Here is a 24,873-nt window from a genome sequence, read left to right as displayed (position 1 = left end):
AAGCATTGCAACCTTCCTCATCACTATTCTGGGTTTGTAAATTACAAAGATGTTCCTTCTGTTGAGACAGCCAGACTGACAGTAAGCACATCCAAGGTGCAGCTGTTGTCTTTTCTCTCTGTTCATTTACTTGCTCACATCACATCAGTATTAAGTTTTTATCCAGTTTTATTACAAGTCCCCTGATTTAATTTAGGAGATCAATTATAATTGCATGTTAATTAAGAGTGTAAAAAAAATACAAGTAGGCTACATGTTTTAGAAACTGGGTCCTTTTCTGCAATGGTTTAAGGTTACATGAAGAAGCAACATTTTATAGAGACTTGTTTAAATGAATGACCCCCCCCCATCAAAAGTCACATAATGTCAAAGTATGAAAAAAACTAAATATTCTGCCATTATCAGTTACTGACATTTAAACATAATGATGCTGCTCACAATGACTTAGACAAGGATACAATAAACTGTATGATGATGAGAAATAATAATAAAATTGAAAACTTTAGGTTTGGCTCGGCCCCCTAATGATCAACAATGGAATTTGTACTTGGAACTGTTACTGATGTGTAAATTATGAAGAAGAAAAAAAAGAAGTTATGTCACCATGGTGAAATCTGTTTCAGTCCAAGTCTCCAGCAGCCACATGTCTTTGACTCTGAAAGGGTGAGCGACAGCAGGCTGATACTGCTCCCACCCACACAGTGGATTACACACACAGAGCCATTACTCATTTCATGAACCCCAGACTAACACTGGTTTAATTCCATCGACTATGATGTGAAACTCGTGTCTCACACTTTGCCAGTCTGCTGTCTTACTATACACCCTCTCTCTCTACCCCCGTGTGTGTCTGACTTTCGCTGACTTCACATCAGCTCGGCTCAAATCACAACAGCAGAGTGTACTCACTCGGCCCAATATATCACTGACGTGTCTGCTCCGTGCACAATCTGTGGCTTCAGGTGCTGTATCCTGTTCCTGTTAGGGGGTGAGGGGGGGTTAGTTACACATAAAGCTAGAGCTGACATGTCAGTTTGATGCTTAGGAAGAACTAATTCCACTTTTTATCCATCCAGCAAGAAAAAAAGTTTAAACCACAAAACATGAATTTTACAAAGATGAAATCTGACATTTGATCAGTAGCTGTTGAGCAGTGTGTGTGTGTGTGTGTGTGTGTGTGTGTGTGTGTGTGTGTGTGTGTGTGTGTGTGTTTCCTTGTGGTTGAGTATGAGCCACTTCATGGCTGCAGCCCAAGAGTATCCTGTCAACAGGAACTCCTGGATTTGATATGCACCCTGCTCCTGACCACAGAAGGAAACTGATTTGTTTGTAGTGAGTGTCGCTGGTTTTATCACTGCCCTCACCCACAGATGTGTTGACAGTCTTAGAAAACTAATCTGCAACCAACAGAAGAGAAGCTTTACCCTCTCCTGGGGAACAAAAGTGTAATGTTTGCATTTAAATGTATAACGGGGACTATATGTGGCAAATATGTGTAAAGCTATGCATGTTTGTTGATTGAAATAGAGGAAATGGGTTCTTCTAAAAATGTGACCTTTGTGTTTTTGTTACAAAGATTTTGACACCTGATTCTTGTATGCTGAGAAGGTCAGAAAAAAAACTGAAAACACTTAACCACTGCAGTTGCCTGCATGATGTCTGAGTTTACTGTAGAACAGGTTGGATAAGTTTGCCTGGTGATGGTTTCCTTGTTCACAAGGAAAAAACTGAAGTTGCCAAATGCCTGTTTGAGATTACAACAAAGTTAAGGTTAAATATAAAGTATATTCAAAATTTAAAAAACTGCTTTTGTCTCATGTGAATTAAAGCCTTTCAAATCTGAAAAGTAACCATGAGCTGCACATTTGCTTCATGTTGAGCAAAGCTTAACAGAAAAGACATTATGTTTCAGTGGAAAGTTGTTTTGTTGTGAGGTCGTTTTAAGTTGTTAGTAGTGTTGAAATGCTGTTCTCTCTCTCTCTTTTTCACGGGGCTCAACATGCAATCAAGGAGGAGCCGAGAGTCCTCCGGGGCTTCTCCTGGAACCTGCTCCTCAAATATAAAGCGCTCCCCCCATCCAGCAGGAAACACTGAATCATAAGTCACAGGCAGGAGCCGCTGCATGCGCACATCTGTCCTGTCTCTTAAACCTGAAGGGACACCTGACTGCTGTACTGATCTGCCCGAGTGAAACACCACTGGATTTCTATAGTTTCTATAGTTTGTTTTTTTCCCCACTGCTTTTAAAATTCGACAAAACAACTTTGTCAAAGAGAGAGCGAGAAGCGCTTCTGAAGTTTGGACAGGAGAGTGCGCGCACATGGCAGCCCTCATTAGCGCGTACTCGTCGTGGCCCGAGTCCTTCGAGTGCACACCAGGAGACGGGGACGTGTCTGACGGACATGGCCCTCACAGGAGCCCCGCGGACAAGGCTCCGGAGCCGCGGATCAGACGGCCCATGAACGCGTTCATGGTGTGGGCCAAAGATGAGCGCAAACGGCTGGCGGTGCAAAACCCAGATCTGCACAACGCCGAGCTCAGCAAGATGTTAGGTGAGAAAAAACAAGTTTTTTTCAAAGTTTTAAAATGTGTGGAAATAAATACGTATTTTGAATTCTATTATCGTTATAATTAAAGCGAGCATACATTTCTCTTTTTTACATTCCAAATACTCTGAATTCCCTCAGGCCTAAATTGTTCTGAAGTTTTTTTTTTTAAAGTTGACTCGGAACTTTTCTTATAATATAAACATCATAAGAACAGTTATAATGTTTAAAGAAAACATGACAAAAAAAGGCGTTAATTGAACTTTGCTTTAAGTTTAGCGAGATGAAATAATCACGCAACCGTACAGCTCATAGTATGCAGTACAAAGCGATTATCGCCTGAATTTAAAGGGCAGTGCATTCTTTCACAGGCCTCATATTCGTTCAGACGACCTGCGCAGAAAAGAATGTTTAATTCTAGAGATAATTTAGGATGTTTGGATTAGTGTTTAGCCTATCTTTAAAACCCAAAATCTGGCAGGGCGCAAATCGTTTTAATGCCAATTCGAGACTAGAATTTGTGTCCAATGCTTTCTAAAATGAGGGAAAGTGTCCCCTTTGTCTCTCTTATAATGTGCCGTTCAATACTTTAAGATACACCTCTTTAAACAACTTAGAACAAGAGAGGAAGTTGAGTGAAGAGTTATAATTTAGGGGAGGGGAAATTTCTCACAATTTTTGCCTATACAGAAAAAAACGATCTGATTTGTAGATTGAGTTTAAAGTTGTTTGGACACTTTATCCAATTTTGTTTAAAATTTAACATCTCAATTAAAATGTTATTATTGTTATAAATTGTAACATTTAAAAAGATATTTGAAGTATTAATGGTTATTTTAAAAGTTGAAGAAATGATAAAAGTGTGAGAGAACATCATCAGCCTCTTTAATGTTGTTAATTTTTCACTTACTTTTCAGTTCACAACTTTAAATTTCAAAAAGATGCAATTTAAATATGATGTGTTTTTTTGTGATAATAAAAAAAATCTCCTTTTTTTTTTTTTTTGCAGGAAAGTCATGGAAGGCCCTGACCCCGCCTCAGAAGAGGCCCTATGTGGAGGAAGCAGAACGGCTCCGGGTGCAGCACATGCAGGACTACCCTAACTACAAGTATCGTCCCCGCCGGAAGAAACAGCTGAAACGCATCTGCAAGCGTGTAGACCCCGGCTTCCTGCTGAGCGGCCTGGCCCCTGATCAGAACGCCTTGCCTGAGCAGAGAGCCCTTTGCCACCCCCTCGACAAAGATGAGGGCAGCCCTAACCCTGTCAGTGGCAGGTTCTCCAGTCCCAGCCCGGCTCTGCCCAGCGTTAGGAGCTTCAGGGACCCGGCTGGATCAAACAGCAGCTTCGACACCTACCCTTATGGCCTGCCCACCCCTCCTGAGATGTCCCCCTTAGACGCCATGGACCACGAGCATGTCCCCCCCTCTTATTATTCTGGTAGCTCCTCTGTCTCCTGCTCCTCCTCAGCTACCTGTCCAGATGACCACCACCAGAATCACGCCCACATGGGCAGCCCGCCCCCGTACCACAATGACTACATTCAGACCCAAATCCACTGTGGGGGCTCACATTTAGCTCACATCCCCCACATGCCCCAAAGCCCTTCTGGTGCTGGACTCATCCCTGGTCCTCCTCCGCTTTCCTACTACAGTGCTTCATCTTTCCCCCAGATCCACCACGGGATGCACCAGGGCCACCTGGGTCAGCTGTCCCCCCCACCAGAGACACAGGCTCACCTGGAGACTTTAGACCAGCTGAGCCAGACAGAGCTGCTGGGTGAGGTAGACCGCAATGAGTTTGACCAGTACCTGAACTCAACTGGGAACGGGTTTCACCCTGAGCAGAGCGGCAGCATGACCGTCACAGGACACATCCAGGTAGCGTCCACCGCTACAAATCCTTCATGTCCCAGCAGCACTGCAGAAACCAGCCTCATTTCAGTGCTGGCGGATGCTACAGCGGCCTATTACAACAATTATGGCATCTCATAAGCGAGGTCATGGCACCCATTAGACTTAAGACACTACAAAGTAGGTGAGGAAATGTTAGATGATGCCGCATATGGGAGTTTGTAAAGGAGAGATTCTGTGCTCTCATCTGTAATTTTAAATATCTATGTAGCATCTCTCACAGAAGTCTGCCTACTGCAATAACCACGACATCTCGTAAGCTGGGTCACAGCACCTTTTACACTGGGGACTCATCAGAGACACTACAGGGTGAAAACATTTTGAATGGGTTCTAGTAAGGAAAGATTTATCTGCTCTCACCTGTAATTTCTAACTCAAATAAGCATCTCTAAACAACCTCATTCCTGGACTGATAACTGAGCAATATGATTGTCTGGAGCCGAGGGAAGAACAAAGAGGATGGTGAGGAAAGGGAGATGGACAACTCAGGGACAAAAAAACTCTAGTGTTCACCACCTCCAGTTGTAATGACATTTCTATACCAGAAGAACAATCGTGAAGGACTTGTTGTCCACTTGTAAATGTTTCTGTAGCCACTGCGGCAATGTACAGACGCTCTCTAGAAGCTAATTTAAGTCCCTTTGATGTTTCGCCTAAATGCTAACTGTAATGCTTTCTTGACGCTTTCCATTCAAATGTTTGTATTCTATGTTCTCACTCTCATTAGTTTGAGAGTTTTACCTCAGTAGTTGTAATTGGATGAGGTTTTAGTTGGACATTTCTTATGCAATTTAACAAAAATGGTGTATTATGATGAAAAAAAAGGCGTTTATATTTCCTCTCACCTACTTAATAATATATAATCATAACCTCTAAGATGAAAAATAATAATGGTAACTATAACTGTATGCTGATCTAGGTTTGTGAAAGAATAATTTAAATAAAGTTCAATTTTTATATAAATAAAGTTGCCTATGGATTATATACTTTTATCATTTCATTATTAAAAAAAGCTGATCTGACACTTTTTAGTAGCAGGTTAACACACTATAAGACTAATATATAGCACATTATTAATGTAAGTAGATTCCTGAATAATAAAAGAAAATAAAAGACTCCTGCAATTCATTTTTTGTAACACAAATATTTTCACACAAATTATGTGGAAAATCTGGTGTAAGCAATTTGTCCATCGATCACCTCATTTTGTCTCATTTTGTATTCCGTATATTTCGCTCGGTGTAGTTGTTTTTAGAACAAGTGTCCTATTCTGACTCCCACTTCCCTTCTCGCTTTTTCCAACCCTCCATCTCCTCATGCCTTCGTTTCATCCCAGTTCAGAGGATTAGTGTAAAACAGGCACAGCCGTCGCCATCCGCCTCCATCTCAACCATCCTTTGTTTTCTTGGAGTCTTATTCTGGGTGCCATTCTTAGGCACTCTAGAACCCCCACCCTCCTCCACCCGGTCCCCCCACCCCCTCACCACCTATTCTATCTTGCTGATGCAGGCCTTTTTTGTAATCTGTGCAAAATAAATAAAAAAAATAAATCCCAGGGCCTCGTTCACTGTTTTACACCCTCTTCGTTTTTTCTCCGTTCCCCCCTCCCTCGCCTGTTCTCCTCTCACCCTCTGTGTTCTCTTGAATTTTTCTTTTTTCGATAAAAGGAATTCAGGGGGCTTTTGACAAATCCTGGAGTCTGGCTGGTCTTCCTGCATTTTTTGGGAACCGTTGAGTCGTGCTTCTTGTAAAGAGGATGTGGCGGAGAAGCGGTGTTTCCTGACTGATAAGGGAAAAGCCTCTCTCCGTCAGGATGTTTGGGCCTGGCTGGGCCCTGCATTAAAGAGCCAGAGAGAGGGAAGGGAACCCACTGTTCAGCAAGCGGGAGGAAACAATGCTGTGCTGATTAGCATCTTACTTGCCCATCTTTACTTACCCACATTTTCCAGGAGAGGCTTCGTCAACCTGGCCTGTGGTACCTCAGCCACGGAAACATTAAAATATCCATAAAACAAGCATGTTACAGAAAATCTAGAGAATAACTATAGTGTTGAACAAATGTCCCAATAATGAACTTTCTCTTTACCCACACCTTTGCTTTTTTTTTTTCAAGATTTATTTTTTTGGGGGGCTTTTTGTACCTTTATTGGAGAGATAGAACAGTGGATAGAGTCTGAAATAAGGGAGGGTGATTGGGGAATGACATACAGGAAAGGAGCCACAGGTCGGATTTGAACCTAGGCCGCCCGCTTGGAGGACTACAGCCTCCGTACATGGCGGGCGCGCACTAACCACCAGCGCCCCCATACTTTCGCTTTTGACACATTTTTACTGTGAATGTGATTAAACTGAAAAGAAGGACAACATTCATCAGTGTTCCAGTTTTTTGCAGTCAGCCGGTCGTGTGTTTGTGTCTTCAGGGTTAAATCATTACCTTCTGTGCCTGCAGTGGTGGGGTCTGCAGAGGGCCCATTTGAGGGCAACCATATTTTGGACAGGGTTGTGCCCGAGGCATACGGGTTGAGAAAGTAGTCCTTGGTGCAGAATCAGTCCCGCAGTTGTCAGGGTCAGCTCAGGGTGCTGCTGCAGACACCCGGCAAATGTTTCAGCAATCACATCACCTCAGGGTAGGACACTGTGACACGCACAAGGACAAAGACCACAGAGGAGCAGGTTTTCATGAAAAATGTTATTTCTTATTTCTTATTTCTAATGTCATATATGCAGTGATCTTTTTATAGTAGTTTACTTGCTACTTGCAGCAGGCCTATATCAGAAAAAAAATTGGATATGTTTTGACCTGAAAGCAAATGCAATCAAGATTAAATATTGTGTAAATGAGAAATTCCTCATGACATACACTGTATATTTCACTGTGACTATAAAGATCATAAATAATATTGATGCATTTTAGACTCAGTTATTCATGATACTTTTTTTTTTTATCTAATATGATGTATGATGAAGTGTCACATAACAAGCCTCTGCAGTGATTATTACACAACAGCTGACCATCAAGTATTGTAGCTTAAAATGAAAAAGTGCTGAGTCTCAACTTTCTTTGACAACAGCACTAAAAAATAAATGCGCAGCAGGAAAATACACAAAGACTTGGAGATCCTGTCACTTTAAATTTTTTTAGGAAGTAGCAAAACACTCAACTTTTTCTCAAACCTTTCCTAGAAGTTACCTCATCGTCATAGTAACCTTTAGTCTTAATGTTCTGCTGGAAACCAGAGGCAACCATCACTGCTGTTTTAGCCGCAATAAATCAACAAAGGGAAAGGGAAAATAAAGTGTCAACACTGGTGTGACATTTTTGTTAGCAGCATTAACTTTACACTCATTCACTCACATGAACTGCCCTCTTCTTACTCTCTTTTATCTGACTCGTCAGGTTATTCAAATACTTGCAGGATCTCAATATTTAGAATATGTGTAGCATAAGAATAAAAGCTGAACAAACAAGAGTCTCCACTTGTTATTTCTCTCTGATTGCTGATTGGCTCAGTTCCAGTCTCAGGTCAAGCCCGCGGAATGAGTCTGTCAGGTAGTCTGTTGTGTTTCCTATTTCCTTCTCTACCGTCATGTCACTTCCTTGAGCAAACAAACACCTCTTCAGTCTAACTGAACATCAACTGTCAAGGTAACTGCGCACGGCTCAGTGTGGTGGACCCCCGCGTGAAGCTTGCACAGCTGTGTAAAGTATTATCCATCTGCTGGGGCTGAGGTGAGCAGGGATCACTTTAAATATCGTGTCCTCCGGAGGCACGCAGGAGGCTGACTGTCTGGTTGGTCCAGCGTCCATTGTGTATCCAGCGAGGGAGCATCCAATCACATTAGGGCTATATGACGTTCTTTGTGTATTAACAGTAGGTCAAGAGGAAGTGGCTGATTTGAACTACGTGACTAAGGCGTATCGTTGTCTGAGAATGAGATGCCTTATAATCCCTGTAAGTGTAGATGTGTTATGACGTGTTTGAGCTGAGTTTTGAGTTGGCACTGCATGCGGAAAGTTTCAACAAAACTGGCATATCCCTTATGCAACTACAGTATATGCCGTCGCTTGCATATATCATTAAATTATTATAGTCACAGACTGCCATTTGTCCTCTGACTTATGGTGCAAAGCTCAAATGTTGTTTGGGCTGAGTTTGGTAACATTGTCATGTAACTCCTTCATGATAGATAAGCTAATGAATGGACAGTGGATGTTTAAAAAATAGCCACATCTCACCATATTTACAAACTCCTTAGCAACTGTCATACAGAAGCTAGGTAATATGAGAAGCTTGCTCTCATGTACACACCTTCCTCTGATATCATGTAACATGTCTGTATGGTAACGTTAGCATGTATGAATGCTGACACCAATGATGCTACTAAGTTTTCAAACTTGTTGGTATACATTGAAATATGGCCTGATATCCCTCCAGATTTTCAACATTTATGCTCCTTTTTTATTTGCCGATTAATTCAAAAGCAGTGAAATGATAAAGATCCTCATTGCCTTAGCTTCCTACCCTGAGTGTGATGTCGGATTAAAACGGCCGTCGTGTGAATACAGTCAATTATTTGCAATTGGATGACACAAAGTTATTATTCCAAGAGATTCTGCTGGAATAATTATGTCGTTCCTGTTAAGCCTTGCAAACGGGAAAACAACAAACCCATTACAACATCCTCATCACAGTAAACACAGTGAACTCTACACCAAATTAAACTCGTCTGTGCGATGGGTAAAGACACACTTCCATCAGTAAACACTAAATGTTGACAGAGTGCATTTCCAGTTGGAGTGTGTTACAGCAGAATAATAACCTGTTTACAATTTGTACTTGGCCCTAAATCTGGCCAAAGGAGGAAAAGAAGGAAGAAAAAAAAAAACAGACGCACACATCTCACAGCAAGGGATTATGGGTGCAGCTATTCTTCATCTCATTGTGGCTCAACAACAGGCAGAGTGTGGGGTGGCAGGCAGGCGTGTACATCGCCGGACGAAGAATGGACCAGACTCGTCGAGGGACAGGTGCCATGTGGCAGAGGATGTGCGGGGACACAGATGGGGACCCCTGGAAAACTTGGGGGACTGTACGAGCAGCCAAGGGCCTCCCACCCGTACCTGTGCTGTGAATGCTGCAGCTGAACAGGATCCGGCACCTGTTCTAAGCAGATACAGGCACAGAGGGAGGCCAGCACATGGCTGCCAACCACAGGAAAGGAGAAGGCTAGATTTCCATTTACCCATAAGCGCGGCCTGATTAGCAAATCGGCACAGGCTCTGCTGCAGAATGTGCGAAAAAGGATAGAGAAATGTGCTCTTCCAAAACTATGTGCATTTCAGTTAACTCTACACTTTAATATAAGCGTTCACATTAATGCTGCAACATGTTTGTAATGCTGCTGCTGTAAACATCCGTAATCTGTGTTGGAAACCATTTGGTTAGTTCTCCCTCCCCACATATGTATCTATCTTTATATTTATACATTTTCATTCTTTAATATTGAATATTACATGGTTATTCTTTCGTAAAAAGATATCGTTTTTATTTACTGTTGACCTTGAGTCTTTGAATTCAATTATAGTTTTATTATTTATTAGTGCTTTCTTTTTGACCAGGACCCAAATTTGATTATTAAATTAATATACTAGCATGTTCTATAATGACAATACATTTCCTTGAATGCTTTCCTTAAAAAAAAAAAAGTAAGAATTTAAACCCACGATAGAAAAGGAAATGAAAGTCAAAACGTATAATGCACAGATTTATGATTTATAAATCATGATGCTGTGCATGTCCAATTTTCTCCGCCTGGCCTGCATTGGTCTCTCCCTCACTCTCTCCACGTACATTGGCTCTCACCGGTCTGTGTATGCTGCAGCGCTATCTGGCTTGTTTTTGACGCTGCAGATTCTCCCAGGGGTGGTGTAACTCTTCACCTCAATGTGAAGGAGCAGGAGGATGTTCCTATTGTGCTTCCTAATTGCAATGTGGTTGTTCCATTTAAGGGATAGAACATCCTTATCTGATCAGTGTGTGATCCCCTATTTTGGGAATAAATGGAAGAGACTTTACGTATTGATTGATGTTTTAATTTAGATGAATATGGAGTGCGATGTTTTTTTCCATCTAACAGCTAAACCTAATCTTGACCTTGGTGTGATTTGCAGTTTAAAACAAAGAGAAAGCAGCTCTTTCCTGCAAGATTCAGAAAGCTCGCTATTGGTTGTCTTTAAAAACACAAAAAACATCAGCAAATAGCATGACTAAATATTAATTAAATTCAGATATTTTTCTTTAAAAATGCAAGATGCTGCATTTCTTTGATCTCTGTCGACTCATGTTTTTTCTATGTTATAAGGCCCACACTCAACTCTGCCGTCGTGGCCGTTGTTATCCTGCAGCGACAGAGCTTACTCAGACTGCATCCTGAAAAGCAGACGCACTAATGACTTAGATGAGTGATGTTATAAGTTCAGCAGTGTGAGGGAGCCCCTTTTAACAGCTACTGGGGAGGATAGACAAAGCAAACCAGCAGCCTGCCTGATGACAGCTTACAAATCTGAGGAAATGTTTAAAATACTCCTTGATAAACTTTAAACAGTTAAAAAATGACTTAAATTGTCCTTGACGCATTATGTGTCTGAAGGATGATTTTATTTTACATATTTACTTAGACAGTTTTAAAAATGTATCATTTATAACACCTTGTCATGTTTCAATTTATACAGTATTTTGTTTTTAAATGTTTACAAATGTAAAGATTTTTTTATTTAAAGCTTATATTGATTGATTATATAGATCAGTCTGCCATTTTGAGAACATTTGGTTTTTGATTATTTTCTTTCTTTCTTTAAATCAAGAGAAAATATGATAAATAATAAATTAAATTATAATAATTAATTCTAAAAACTATTTCAAAATGCAATCCCGAATTCAAACGAGAGATGTACAAGGTTGCAAAGACTTTTTCTCCAAACTTTTCAGATTCAAAAAATGATCGACAGAGGATTATTCAGCCAAGTCAATTTCTGATGTGAGCATGATAAAAAAACAAAAATGAACGAATATGGATAGAAACATGATCCCCCAATGTTTAACGCCTACACAAAACAATTCTAGAAATGAAGACTAAATTCAGTCTTTCTGCAGATTTACCACTTTTTTGCTCTAACAGCAAACGATGTATTCAATAACATTACAATTCTTATTTTATTTGACCCCTTCTGGTATAATGCTGAATTTGATAATACAAATGTATCCTTGCTTCACTAAAAGCTAAGAAAATAAAAGAAACAAACCATGTGTTGGGTGTAATACATTTTAATGAAAAAAGTCAAATTCCCCATTGCATTTAAATCTTTGATGGTGATATGTTCCACTTGGGTGTCAGGAGTGAGCTGCTGGTCAGACTTATATGGTGATCTCAAAGCGCACTCGGACTAGGCCCAGTTGCCCCGTACTGGGCTGAAGCACGATTGTCCCCTGGCCCCATTCCCCCGTTGGCCTGCACTCACATTGCTCCAGGCCTAACCAGGCTGCAGCTACCTCTGTTCATACGCCATCACATTGTAAGCACGGTCTCAGAGTCAGCACATTGGAGAACAACACGGAGAACATGACTGAAACTTTACTGACTTTGATGCTCATTTTGAGTCATTGTGGTCAGATACGGCCCTCTGACACTCATGGATCGCTCAATAATGCAATGTGACGAATGATGATCGATTTGATGTCCACGTTATGCACCAGTGCTTGTGCTTTGGCATGACCAATCATACCGTGCCCAAGCACACTTCTTTCAACCATGCCAGTGCCAAGGAAGTCAGAATCAGAATCAGAAATACTTACTAATCCCAGGGGGGAAATTTGTTAAGTGTACTGTGCTTGAGCATGGTATGGAGCACTCACACTAGTCAAACAAACTGAACCTTTGGGGATAAATTTGCTGGGCAGGGAACTGATTGCCTAGTTCAGTCCTACAGAGCTTTAAACCGGGTTCACACAAGATCTGGATTTTGGACTGGATCAGACATAAAACAGTTTGGGTGAACGTGATCAGTCGGGTGCTGAGAATCATATGAGTTATGGGTTAGATGAGACTTGAGAGGTAAAGTGAGGGAAAATGATTCCTACTGTGTTATGATCTGAAGTTTTTTAAACTTCTTTTTTCTTCATCTCCTTCGTCATATGTTTCCCTCTGTTTCTTCAGAAAGCAAATCAGCAGGAAGTAGGTACGTCTCTTCTTCTTCTTCTTGGATTGTCCTTTCTTTGTCCTCATTATCAGACCGGATACTGCTGTCATTATTATCACAGCCGCTGTCTGAGTCACTGTCCATAAACTCATCCCACCACCTGAACCCTAAGTGGTCACTCTCCTCATCATCTTCTTGATCCCTTGTTGCTTTAGGAAGCAACTCCTCCTCTTCTGCTTCTGCTTCTGCACATGTATCACCCTCAACACTGTTTTCACCTTCATACAGGATGCTGTCCACGTCGCTGTCCATGAATTCATCCCACCACCTGAATTGCTCTTCAGCGTCTTGATACTCCTCTAGAGCATACATCTCTTCTACAATATGCTCAACATCAGGACCTGGCCCAAAATCTGCAACATTATTGTTGTTAATGTTGTTATTGGTGTTATGGTTAAGAAGAGCAGGATGCTCTGCCAAAATCTGCCACTCAGGGGGGTTAATGTTCTCTAGGTCAATGATACCAAATTCTGGGTGCCTAAAAAGGAAGATGCGATTTCTCATTGGGTCCACACTGGGTCCATCTCCTTGGTAGTTCATCTTCACTGAGGATTTGAGGAAACAAATAAGCGTTCTGTGTTAAGTCTTTGAATTGAACAGGTCCCTGATCTGTAAATCTACAGAGAGGTGAAACTGGACGTTGTTGAATAAAGGTGGCTCTTCTATAAGCATGTACTTTCACTTTTGTTTGTTTGATCTGTATAATCTGAATTAAGAAAGACTTCTTTATTTATTGAAGTACGATGAGAGAATTCTTCCTGAGTCTTTGGTTTCATGGTGATGTCATCACATTCCAAACGATAATTAAATCACCCAAGATGCAATGGAAAGGTGAAACTTTTAAATTCAAATAATAACAACCCAGCCAACATTCAGATTTAGGTAGTGACCGAGGTATGTTTTAAATAGCTCATGCCACATGAATAAGCAAACATAAAACAAATTACCCCCTTCAGGACCTTCAAGGCTTTGTATTCACCTGGTAGCACAAAATGGTATTAGGGGGGAAAGTGTGGCTATGTCCAAACTTTGAAAAAAAAAAATATATACAGTGTATATAACACACAGACACACACACACACACACACACACACACACACACACACACAAATATTATGAGAACTGACAGATGGTTGTGAGCAACTTTGACAAGGGCCAAATTGTTGATGCTAGAAAGGTTCAGAGCATCTCCAACTGCAGCTTTTGTGCCCTCTATTCTTCAGTGGTCCCTCCATGACCCCATGGGTGGCCAAGGCTCATTTATTAGGAGCGATCTGTCTCGGCCCTCCAGCAGGGAGAAGCCCCTGGCTCTTTTTGCTGGCCTACCTGAATGGTAGAGGCCTTATACTCTCATTTTAACAGTGGAGGAGGGTGGGGTAGTGGTGAGGGTCATCATCACTGATAACCTTGTTTCTTTCATAATCTCTTTTCATAGTTCAGGACATTCATTCATTCAGCAACCTGGCTGGAAAATGGCCTGTTTCCCCACCAGTATCCATATCTGAGCCATCTGAAGAGAGCATCTGTCTCATTTGGAGGAATGCCTACAATGTTCCGGGCCTTGTCTGGATAGTCCACTAGGTTCAACATATATGCAGAATTTGATTCTAAGCTAAAAAGAAAGAACACAGTAAAGTTGTATGGACCACAAACTCTGTAACTGTAAGTCTAGATACACTGTGTAATCCCACCAGTCACTACTGTTTCCATCAACATGTTTACTCATTCTATGAACAAGTCAGCCATATCTTGCCTCTGAAGAAAGGCGTTGCTCACCGGTTCAAGGACAAGGAAATACAAGGAAATACTTAATGCCTGAAAAGGAAGAAATGTGGCACAACATTTGGTCTTCTCGTCCACTCCTCTTTTCTGGGAAGTGATTGAAACAAATAGCTGAGTAGAGGCACACACATACTTAAGTTGTTACTCCAATAGAACAGTGTTATGTTTAGAGGACTTATGAAGATGTCTTGCTGAGTTTGGCTTCTGGACCTTGTGTGCTATCAGTCCACTATTAAGCTGTTTTCATTGGTAGGCTCTTTCCCAGGTCTTTTAAAGTCCTATTTATCTGATCAACCAGCTCATTGACAACTCAAAAAGTCAAAGTCCTACACTGGCCTGAGATAATAAGATGATATTTTCTTAGCAGATCTGTTATTGAGGACGCGAAAGGGATATGTTTGGGCAAGGGGAAGTCAATTAAAGCAGGTAATATCAAACATTACAGTGAATAAGTGATCAGAGATTAATCATTTAGTGTGAGAAAGGTGTGGTACGTGACACGAGATATGCTGTTTCACATGCAGCGTTTGAGAATTACCAACATATTTAGAAGCAAAGCAAATACTGGGGTCGTACATATTCCAGTTAAAATCTTTAACATTTTTCATCCCTACCAACAACATATACTCAGGGAAATCTAATAAAAAAAGCTACTATTAAGTAGGAGGGTAGGTACATAAGGAAGGCAGGAGTTTAACATCATCACCTCAAAGGAGGCAGAAGTTATCTTCATGGGAATAAGGCAACAACCTGCATTGATTATTAACAGCTTTAGAAAAGCAATCGCCACATCCTGTGAACTATAAACATACCTAAGTGGAAAAAAAAATCAGAAAAAGATCTGAAACGTATCATCAGCTGAGGACAGGTCTTTAAAAAAAAAACATCTGCATTTAAGGTTGTTACAAAATAACATAACATTGAAGATTCTTTGAAAAAATGAATCTTGAATTACTAAAAAAAAATGGACTGCTGATTAAATTATAACAAAACTAATTTTTAGTGCAGCCTAAATTAACATTAAACGATGTCATTAGTTAAGACAGAACTTTATGTTTAAAGACTTTCAGCCCAAGGCTTTGTTATAATTGAAGTCTCCATCACCCAAAGGCCTAAGTACAGGAACAACAAGCATCAGTTAATGCTTCATATTCAGAAGTGCGTCAGTCATGACACATGGCGTTTCCTTTACCTTGATGTGGACTATTTACACTCAGATTTTCTGGGTAAGAGTGCCCCTTACTGACCTTGACAGAGGTTTACAGCAGCATCATCCTCACTTCCATTCCTCCAACCTTTCGTTATGGGTGTAATACGCGGGATGTTGTCGATGTCTGAGGTTGGAGGAATTCCTTCCTGCTGGATGCTCAGCCTCATTTCCTTTAAGACTCAACATCAAAAATGAGACACATGGAAATGACTCACACGGTTGTCCCCAGAGTTCAGACACATCAACCAAAGTACCAAGTTGACAGGTTCAAAACAGGATATGAGGTATAGGTCTATGTTTATTACAGATGGCTGTATGGTTAAGAGCAGTGATAATGGATCGCTCTGATTAGTCAATGCAGCAAACACAGTCATGCATCTACTGTGACCAACAAGTGGTCACGCCATAGACTGCACACAGTTTATGGGTCACACATAGACCAAGCTTTGATTGCAATGTGAAGACTACTTTTCAAACATGCACAGAAGCCATCATAAAGCACCTCAGTCCTGCAACATTGATTGATATTAATACAGTACACTAAGAAATATAAAGTTAACCCTATACTCTGACATGATCCAGAATTTTTCAAAATTCTGCTTCTGCAAAAATAAACTATTTACCTCAGGTCCTCATCGCAGAGATACGGGTTCGATTCCAGCTCAGTCCAATTTCTGCACGTCATTCTTTTAGTGTTTATTTCGGTTTCACTGTCGAATGAAAGGAAAAAGTCCACAACAAGTTAATCAAGTCTTACAGATACATATAACAGGTGGCTTCTGTGTTCCTCACTGCGTTAAGAAATAATAAAAGGAATTCCCTGACCTGTGTTGCGTTTGAGGACTGTCGGTTTCTAGCATTTCACACCGCTAGGTAGGTAGGTGTTAGCTTACCTGAGCCATTCCGATACAAAACTCCAATAGCCGACAGGTGTTGCTTTAGTCAATAATCAACATCCGGGTTCATGCGAGTATGTCGTCAGGATGGCCGAGCGGTCTAAGGCGCTGCGTTCAGGTCGCAGTCTCCCCTGGAGGCGTGGGTTCGAATCCCACTTCTGACAACAACATTTTCTCCTTTACGGATTGACAAGATCCAGTTTCATTCTTACCACACGCATTTAAATGAATAATTAGTAAGTGCGAGACAAGCTTTGTGAAGGTTTAGCTACATGTCCTTTTTTTATAAGTATAAATAAACCAACAGCTAATATTTTTTTTAATATTTGCTATATAGCCTAAGCCCACTAGGCTTATTATTACGGGCTTATTTATTTTAATATTTAATAGCAGGGAAACAGAATTTTGTTTTAAGATATGAAGTTATTCTTAATACAACAAATTTCAAGAAATGGTGTGGCATGTAGGGACATTTGTTCACTGTTTTTAATGATATTTGTATATAGCCTACGTACATATATATATATATATATATATATATATATATATATATATAGGGAGAGAGATTGATTTTGACTATTTCTTATTTAAGAATTAAATGATTATTATGCCAAAATTACAAACTCTTTTCAATCTCTGATCTTTATGTTAATTATGATTATACTTCCTACTATAAAAAATGAGTATGTTTTGTATGTTGACTGTCTGCAATAACAGCGATGTGTCAGATGAATATTTCCATGGGGTGGTATAAAAGGCTGGACAACACTGCATTCACCTTTTTCCTCATTAGATAAGTCAAATAGTGAAACTTGTACATCTGTTACTTGCTTAACGCAAAAAATGTTTTTTTCAACATCTTAGAAGGAAATAATACAAGCAAAACTGCAAAGGGAATCCAGCAAAGTTCAAATTAGTATTCTCCAGAGGTTTTCTTTAAGTACCGAAGCAGGATTTGTCACGCAGTGTGGGCCTGCTGCTGTGGGATTCTGTAAATGTGCTTTGAGTCTGAATGTGCAGCCAAGGCTGCTTCTCATGGTTATATTTATACTCCCTGCCTGTGATCCTCACTGTGACCTCACAGCGACCTGTAAAGGTTAAAGTGTGAACCAAGGCCGGGCCTGTCTCGTCACTTGTTATCATGAGACTGACACAGGTTCTTAATCGTATAGATTAAACTCTCTTGGCAAAGGCTTGTATCCTTACATCGTCTCTCTGTTAATTTAAATGTATTATCGTCTTATATTAACAGGGTTTGGCAAGTGACCTTTTCTGGGTGTGATCTTGTTCATCCTCAGATTGGAAGGATAGACAGAGGTATAGATGAATATATGGGATGACAGCTTTCATAATTGCAAGAGTTGCATTTTCTGATAGTGTCATTAACATAAAGTTGATGCCTGCATTTTACTTTGAAAATACAGAAAATAAACATCCTAGAAATCATCACCTTCCCAGAAACGTGTATTGTCTGTATCTATTTGGATTTTTCTATTTAAAAAATGCTGAATTTAATGCTGCCTTTATGTTGTGAAATCCATTGTTTTAATCCTTATTTATATCTTAACATTGAAATATTAGTTTTTCATTCATGCATAACATTTATCCTTTTAACTAAACAGTTAACAGTCGATATTAATGCAATAACTTTACATTGCTTGTATTTGTGAACATCAGTTTATGCATTTATTGGAAGTATTTATCACAGACTAGATTCAACCTGAGTTAAACCCTGTTTAGTGTTATAGGCATTTACAGTATAAGGGCTTTTTTTCAAGTCTTTAAATTTGTGGGTGTATAGCTTTTGTAGGACTACCTACCAGGGCTCCTGCTGCATAGCAGTTGGACACTAATTAGACCTGATATTTAAACTGGATCCAGGACGGGGGAGGGCTAAGCCTGAGAGTCAGTGCACACGTGCAGGATTCATGGTTGTTAATCTTGTCATGGCGTCCTTCTATCACCGGATCCAAAATGCATCCGCATCCGTAAAAACAACTGAAGGACTGCTAATTATATTTAATTCAAATTGATGCGGACTACAGGTTCTCGGTATGTGATTTATTTGTTGTGTTTAAACTGTTTAAGAGTGTTTCGTGTGGGAGGAGTTAGAATCACTCATCCGAGAAACATATGGAGCGCTTCCTTATGTGGGATAAAGAATCAGAAATTTAATGAAAAGATAAATCATATCTTCACAATGACTCCTTACAGAGCTGCTTCATGAAGCTTAGAACTGAGGGGAGGTGCCTTCCTCGCACAGGAAAGTGCACAGTCAAGATGACTAAACCGGGTTCTCTGCAGTTCTCCAGAGTCACTCACTCACTCACTCACTGTCATGACTCAGCAAGGGGGTCTTCTAGCTGTTTTCTCCCATGAGTCAGGACACAATAAATCTGCCCCACCTCGACCCATCAAGCTCCTTAAAACCAAAGACAGATGGCAGCACGAGAGCTTGCCCCGCTGTGCAGTATGTGTATGTGTGTAAGCTTTGTGGGAGTGGGTGCTCCTGTGATGAAGCACTTCTTGACACTCCCGGCATCACAGGGAGGGGTCGGCACACCGCCTGTGGACCTCTGATAAGGGTTACCCCTCACGTATTCTGTGGCAGTTCCTTTGTCCTTGAAAAGAGTGAGTTGACCCCCACTGGTATTTAGACGAGGAAAGTGCGCTCTCAAAAATAGATCCAGGCGCTTTAACCTTTTACATGTATGAAGTGAAACATGTAAACATATGATGAGATGATTTTGGCCCTCACAGATTTTCACATGTTCTGTCACAGCAGTCTGTCAGGACATTGCCAAACAGGCAGCTGGGTTCACGGAGGCCAATTAGCCTTCAGTTAAGATTACAGTGCCATGGAAAGACAATGGTAATTTAAATGACGCCGTTTGTCTTGATATGACCCTTGAGGCAGCTCTTCTCTTCTGTGATGATTACACAGCTCGACATTACTGGAGCTGGTGCAAATAGGGGAAATGGCATTTTAGCAGAATATCACTTAAAATATCCGATTGCTATTTTATTCAGGATACCAACTGAAGCACAAAAAGAAAGCAAACTGAAAGACAGGAATGCTTTTAACAGGAGGGAAGGTAACAATTCACCAACACAATCAGTTATCATCACTTGAAAGAGCTATTCTTCAATCCAAATTCATTTAACAATCTACAATACTAAAACACAATACATGCAGAGTGGTGGCTTGATATAAAATCACACACCTAAAAGCTGATTTTAAAAAGGTTGTGGAGTTTAGTTTTTTCTATTTTCCAATCGACCCAATTTTAAAGATAAACACAACATGTCAGGGTTTTCTGCTCTTCAAAAAAAGAGAAAGTCATTCTGGGAAATGAAAGACACCAAATATGGGACATAAAACCCAAAGCTGACGTTTTTTTTTTAATTCATTATAGGAATACAAATCCTTCCTTAATTAAAGGTATTAAGTTAGGCAAGGTTTACATTCAGATATGAATTATTGACCTTAAAAACTTCCCCAGTCTGTCTGAAGAATTATTCCTTCTAAATGATCTTTTAGGTTTATTATAAATGTTAAAGTCATTTACTGTGTCACTGTTGACAGATCCATTCAAATAAATAGTCAAGTTTTGTTCATATTTTGAATACTTTCTAATATCTTTTTAACAGGTATAACAAATAATCCAGTGGCTAATGTTACAGACAAATCATGTAAAAAAAAAAAGAAAAAAAAAGATCTGCATCCCTGTAAGGGTGACAGAGGGCAAAAGTTGGCAGATATAGACAGGAACATTATGCCCAGTCATTGTCACTGAGCCTTCAGCTGCTTTCTTAAGACGTGTTAAACTCCCTTTATGCAATGGTGAAGTCCAAGTCATGTGTCCAAAGCCTCAGCAGATTTCAGTCCAATCTCAGAGTGATTAGCAAGGCTTTTCATTCTATCCTTAGCGTCCCATAGATGTGATTAGCAGGTAGGCCCGCTTCTGGAGGGAGGCTTTTGAACTGGTTTCTTGTTCTCTCTGCGTGCATAAGCTCGGCTGTTTCCTTGGGGAGTTTACATCTTACCCGCTGCAGCTTTGGAAATATTTACGTTCAGTTTGGTCCTTTCAAGATGGTGGATCATGTGAGTATATACAACATGTATTTGAATTTTATATTTTGTCTGGAAATTCAGCAAATCTGCATTTAATGGTATAAGTGCAACAACATTAATACCTTCGAAAAATAAATAAAAGAATAAACCCAATGACTGTACATGCAAAGTGAAGTTAAAATTTAAGTCATGTTAGGTAGTACTTTGTTTGATTTCCACAAAGAACAAACATACTACTTCATGTTCAACTGGACGAACCCAGGCCGACCTGTATGCAGGATTTTTATTCTCCTTGTTGGAACTTTTTTAGGGACCTCAGTTTGCAAAAACGACACCTTAGGGATAAAAAGTATTATTCTAAGGATCAAAGGCCATATATGTTTCCTGGTCAGGTCGAATAAAGAAAAATACCTTTTTGCATTTGTAATCCATCAAGAACGAAATAGAATAATCTCTGCCATGTTACCAGTGATCAGCGACTGAGCAAACTAATGTAAAACACTGTATGTATGTTGTGTTATCACAACGTAAATCAGATAACTCACATGTACCTTTATCAATTATTATTACAATTTCTTATTGCACTCACAAACCAGTCTGTGTTACCTGCAATGTTAGCGCCCTGCAAATGCATTTTTAAACATTTTTTTTCCTATCAGGTCTGTTCTGATGTTATGTCCGGGCTTGTACTCAAAAGTCATGAAACATATGATTAACAATATCAGCATTCTTTACTATAGGACACAGATTATTTTGTAGATATTACAACAGCACCGTCTGTGGTAAAAATAAATCCAAAACAACCAACAGAAATAGAGTTGGCCTTCATAATCCTGGATTATAGAGGACAGACCAAAAAAAAATCTACTCAGCTTACATATGAAGAGGACCAAAATCTTTTTTTTGAGGAGCTGAAAATGAGAATATTGTAGGTTCAACCTCAAGACTGTGAAGCTAATGTTGGCAACAGGACATGCAAGATTATTTACAACAATTAATCACTTCTTCCTGCCAACATTTGCAGCCAGCAGAAACACTTGCTACTTTAGTCGGCATCTACAACATTGCTAATACAAGAACAAGGACAACGGCCAAACCTGTTCTTTCTATGTGCCAGTCAAGCTTAGCCTGTTTTCGAGTCACACAATCTGATTCATTTAAAAAAAAAAAAAAAAAAAATGCCTTTCCATCACGCAACAATGAATTATCTTTGCTTGTTGTGTTGTCACAGTATAAATACATTGTGCTTATTGCAGATATTGCTTTTTATATTTAATCCTTAGCATTTTTGAGAGCAGATCAAGGCGGCTGGGTTTGTATTGTTATTGCATATATTCTTCAATGATAATCACTGAGGTGATGTCCACTTTTACACTTCACAGAGACTTAAGCTTGTTATTTAAAGTCACTTGTGGGATTTATTTGTGGTTCCATCCTCATTATCCCTGTCTTCATTTACTCTTTGATCCTCTGAACAGTCTGTACATATAGTTTTTAACAACCGTGTCATGTGTATCCTACTTTAATATGTTGGGAGCTATTTGCAATGGTGAGAGATTTTCAACCGCTGCTACACTGTGAAGACAACTTTTCTTGGTCTTGATTTATTTGCATTTTTTGAGTAAAAATATATGACAGTATGACATGTAGAGGAAGTTTAGAAAGTAAAATCGTGTAGGAGAGCTTGTTAGTGTGTGACCATAAGTCAGCAATTGAACCATCCTCTGGATAAATGTCTACAAAGATTCCCAGAAGATGTAAGACAGCATTAGGCTGCTTACTCCCTCAGCCAAAAGTGTTTCTTTGCACGGATTTTCGGTTTCAGATGAGCCTGATGTAAACCCAGAGTAAACATGTTTACAAACTACTTTAGACTTTAAGACTTTAGCCACACTGGGTTACCAAGAAACACTAAAATTGGCACTTAAGTGCAAGAGCAAATTCACTGTTTGCACACAGGTTAGCACAAATGTAAAAGTTGCATGAAAAGGAAGAAGGGTTTTCCATTATGTATTTGCAGAATGCAGTAATGTCTTGTTTATCACCACCTATTTGAATTTCTCTTTCAGCCTGGGATGCGTGGGAGCCATGCAGACGTGCAGTGCAAGCATAAGAAACATGCTAACCCCTTTTAGCGGCTTGCCTGAGCCCACCTGCCATCTCCATCTGCTCACGTGACACCATCCTTCAGCCAGAGCAGAGGGACTTACCATCCAAAATGTCCTCCCACAAACGCAGCTTCCAGTGCTTCAATGCTTTAGGAAGCGAAGGCTCTCATATGTCTTCTCTTCCCTTTAAACATCACACCACCCGCCTGCCCAGGATCTCCCATCATGGCATGGTGGCCCGCCAAGACCCTCTGGAGGAATGCTACCTTTGCTCTGAGTATAGACACGCCCAGGCTCTGGAAGCGCTAGAGACTCAGGTCCCACCTTTTTGTCACACTCACCACCCCTATCAACACCATCATCCACACCAGTATGTTCTCAGGGGGCCCACCAGGCCAGAGGAGCACCCCATGGCACATTCAGGCCACGACCGCCACATTCATCACAGTCGACACCAGAGGGTGGTTCTGGTGAAGAACAGTGACCCTGCATTCAGGAAGACCATCATCCTGCACCGCAGGAGTATACGCAGCTTTGGGCTTTTCTTAGAGGAAGTTTCTGAGCTCATGCAGTACCACATCAGGAAGCTGTACACCCAAGAGGGTCGCAAGGTAAGGACATAAACACCTGAAACTCAAGATTTGGTTGATTAATTTCACTGTATTCTCTTGCACAACCTGCAGAGCATTATGGAGTTACTTGATAGTTTAAAATTGATTCAAATATGTTTTAGGAAAACTCTATTTCTAAGATGAAGCCTATTGCCCTATAGTGAAAACCTTCCCATGCTGGTTAAAGTATCAAAAAGGCTGGTTGAATCATGAATTGACAGAGGCACAAAGGTTTAGGCTGTTGTTGTTGTTGTTTTTGTATCAACCTGGCTTTTAAAAACTAAGTTGAAAAGTGAGTTGATTTGAATGCAGTTACATTGCTGTCATTCAGGCGTCAGATAAAAAAAGAGTGAAAGAGAGGCCTCTAGTGACAGGAATGACTTAGCTCTAAATCCCAGCTGAAAGCTCTATCATCTATCAGCCAGACTGCAAGTATTGGACTATATTTCTAACACCATGAATTGGGGCTGCACTGTAGCGTATCAAGCATTAAAAGTGGTGATATGGTTTGCAGAAAATCAATGGCAAAGGCAACTTCAATGTTGACTAAAAATGGTGAAGAATCCCCACACATCGAAAAACCAAACTAGATTAGTTTATTACTTCATCACATTATCACAAATCCCTTTACAGAAATTAACATCTCAGGTGAATTGTCATGCTAGATGGCATACAATTAAAATGATTTATGCAAATTGCTCTTCTGGTTTTATAATAAGAACAACCCTTAAATCAAACATTTTATCACTGTCATAATATATAGACCTTGGACAGTCAAATTCCTCTCATTATTCAAAGTTAGAGAGGATTCAAGCATCATTTGAAATCATATTTCATTATGTGTTAACATTGAATGTCTTTAAAAAAAAGTAAATATTTTTTTGTACTTTAAAACCTGGCTGAAATGGAAAGAAGCATTAAAAAGCAGATATTTGTCAGCATGCATTTCTGTTTATTTGTGACTGACTACTAAGTTTGCATTTACAGAATGGTAGTTTGCTATGTAAAATAATTCCTGCTATATATGTAGATTTATTGACATTTATAAAGCACGTATACCATATCAGTTTCATTTACTCTGCACTTAGTTTGTTATAATCTAGGTCTACTGGGACAAATTTTTTGAGTGTGTGCATAAAGGATGAAAAACAGGGATATTCCCTCACACATACAGTAACATTGTGGGTATCTCTCCAAACCCCATTAATCTTGATCATGTCAGAGCTATTTTTGAGAGAGGAAAAACAGGTCAATGTTGAAACTCCACTCCCGCCACTTTGATACCAGAGGTATCTCAGAAATGTGTCTTCCACAGGGGCAATAAATTATCTTCACTTTGGCTTCGTGTGACTGCAGAGGAAGCCATTCATCTGCTTTTACCAACAACAGATTTCAAATGGAAAACTGCAAACTCATCAAACTGAGTGTTCACAAGCAAATCAAATCAACAAAACCCTCAATATTAAAGTCTACCTGT

General features: G+C 40.0%; 1 protein-coding gene and 1 non-coding gene across 2 annotated transcripts; both read left to right on the top strand.

Moving 5' to 3' along the window:
• Positions 1 to 2,074: 2,074 nt before the first annotated feature.
• On the top strand, positions 2,075 to 6,029 carry sox7 (SRY-box transcription factor 7). The gene is made up of 2 exons (XM_020638875.3): positions 2,075 to 2,552; positions 3,556 to 6,029. The coding sequence occupies exons 1-2, from the start codon at positions 2,321 to 2,323 to the stop codon at positions 4,536 to 4,538; spliced, it is 1,215 nt and encodes a 404-aa protein (XP_020494531.2). The 5' UTR covers positions 2,075 to 2,320; the 3' UTR covers positions 4,539 to 6,029.
• A 10,654-nt stretch (positions 6,030 to 16,683) lies between these two features.
• trnal-cag (transfer RNA leucine (anticodon CAG)) lies at positions 16,684 to 16,766 on the top strand. The gene has a single exon. It is a non-coding gene; the product is annotated as a tRNA-Leu (tRNA).
• The last annotated feature ends 8,107 nt before the right edge of the window (positions 16,767 to 24,873 follow it).

This window comes from Labrus bergylta, chromosome 15 (genome assembly GCF_963930695.1).
Source record: "Labrus bergylta chromosome 15, fLabBer1.1, whole genome shotgun sequence".
Lineage (NCBI taxonomy): Eukaryota > Metazoa > Chordata > Actinopteri > Labriformes > Labridae > Labrus > Labrus bergylta.
This window is presented reverse-complemented; position numbering and strand designations above follow the sequence as displayed.

Coding starts and splice junctions, on each gene's coding strand:
- sox7 (XM_020638875.3), top strand. CDS start 2,321: ATGGCAGCCCTCATTAGCGCGTACTCGTCGTGGCCCGAGTCCTTCGAG. Junction 2,553..3,555: donor CGAGCTCAGCAAGATGTTAG/GTGAGAAAAAAC, acceptor TTTTTTTTGCAG/GAAAGTCATGGAAGGCCCTG.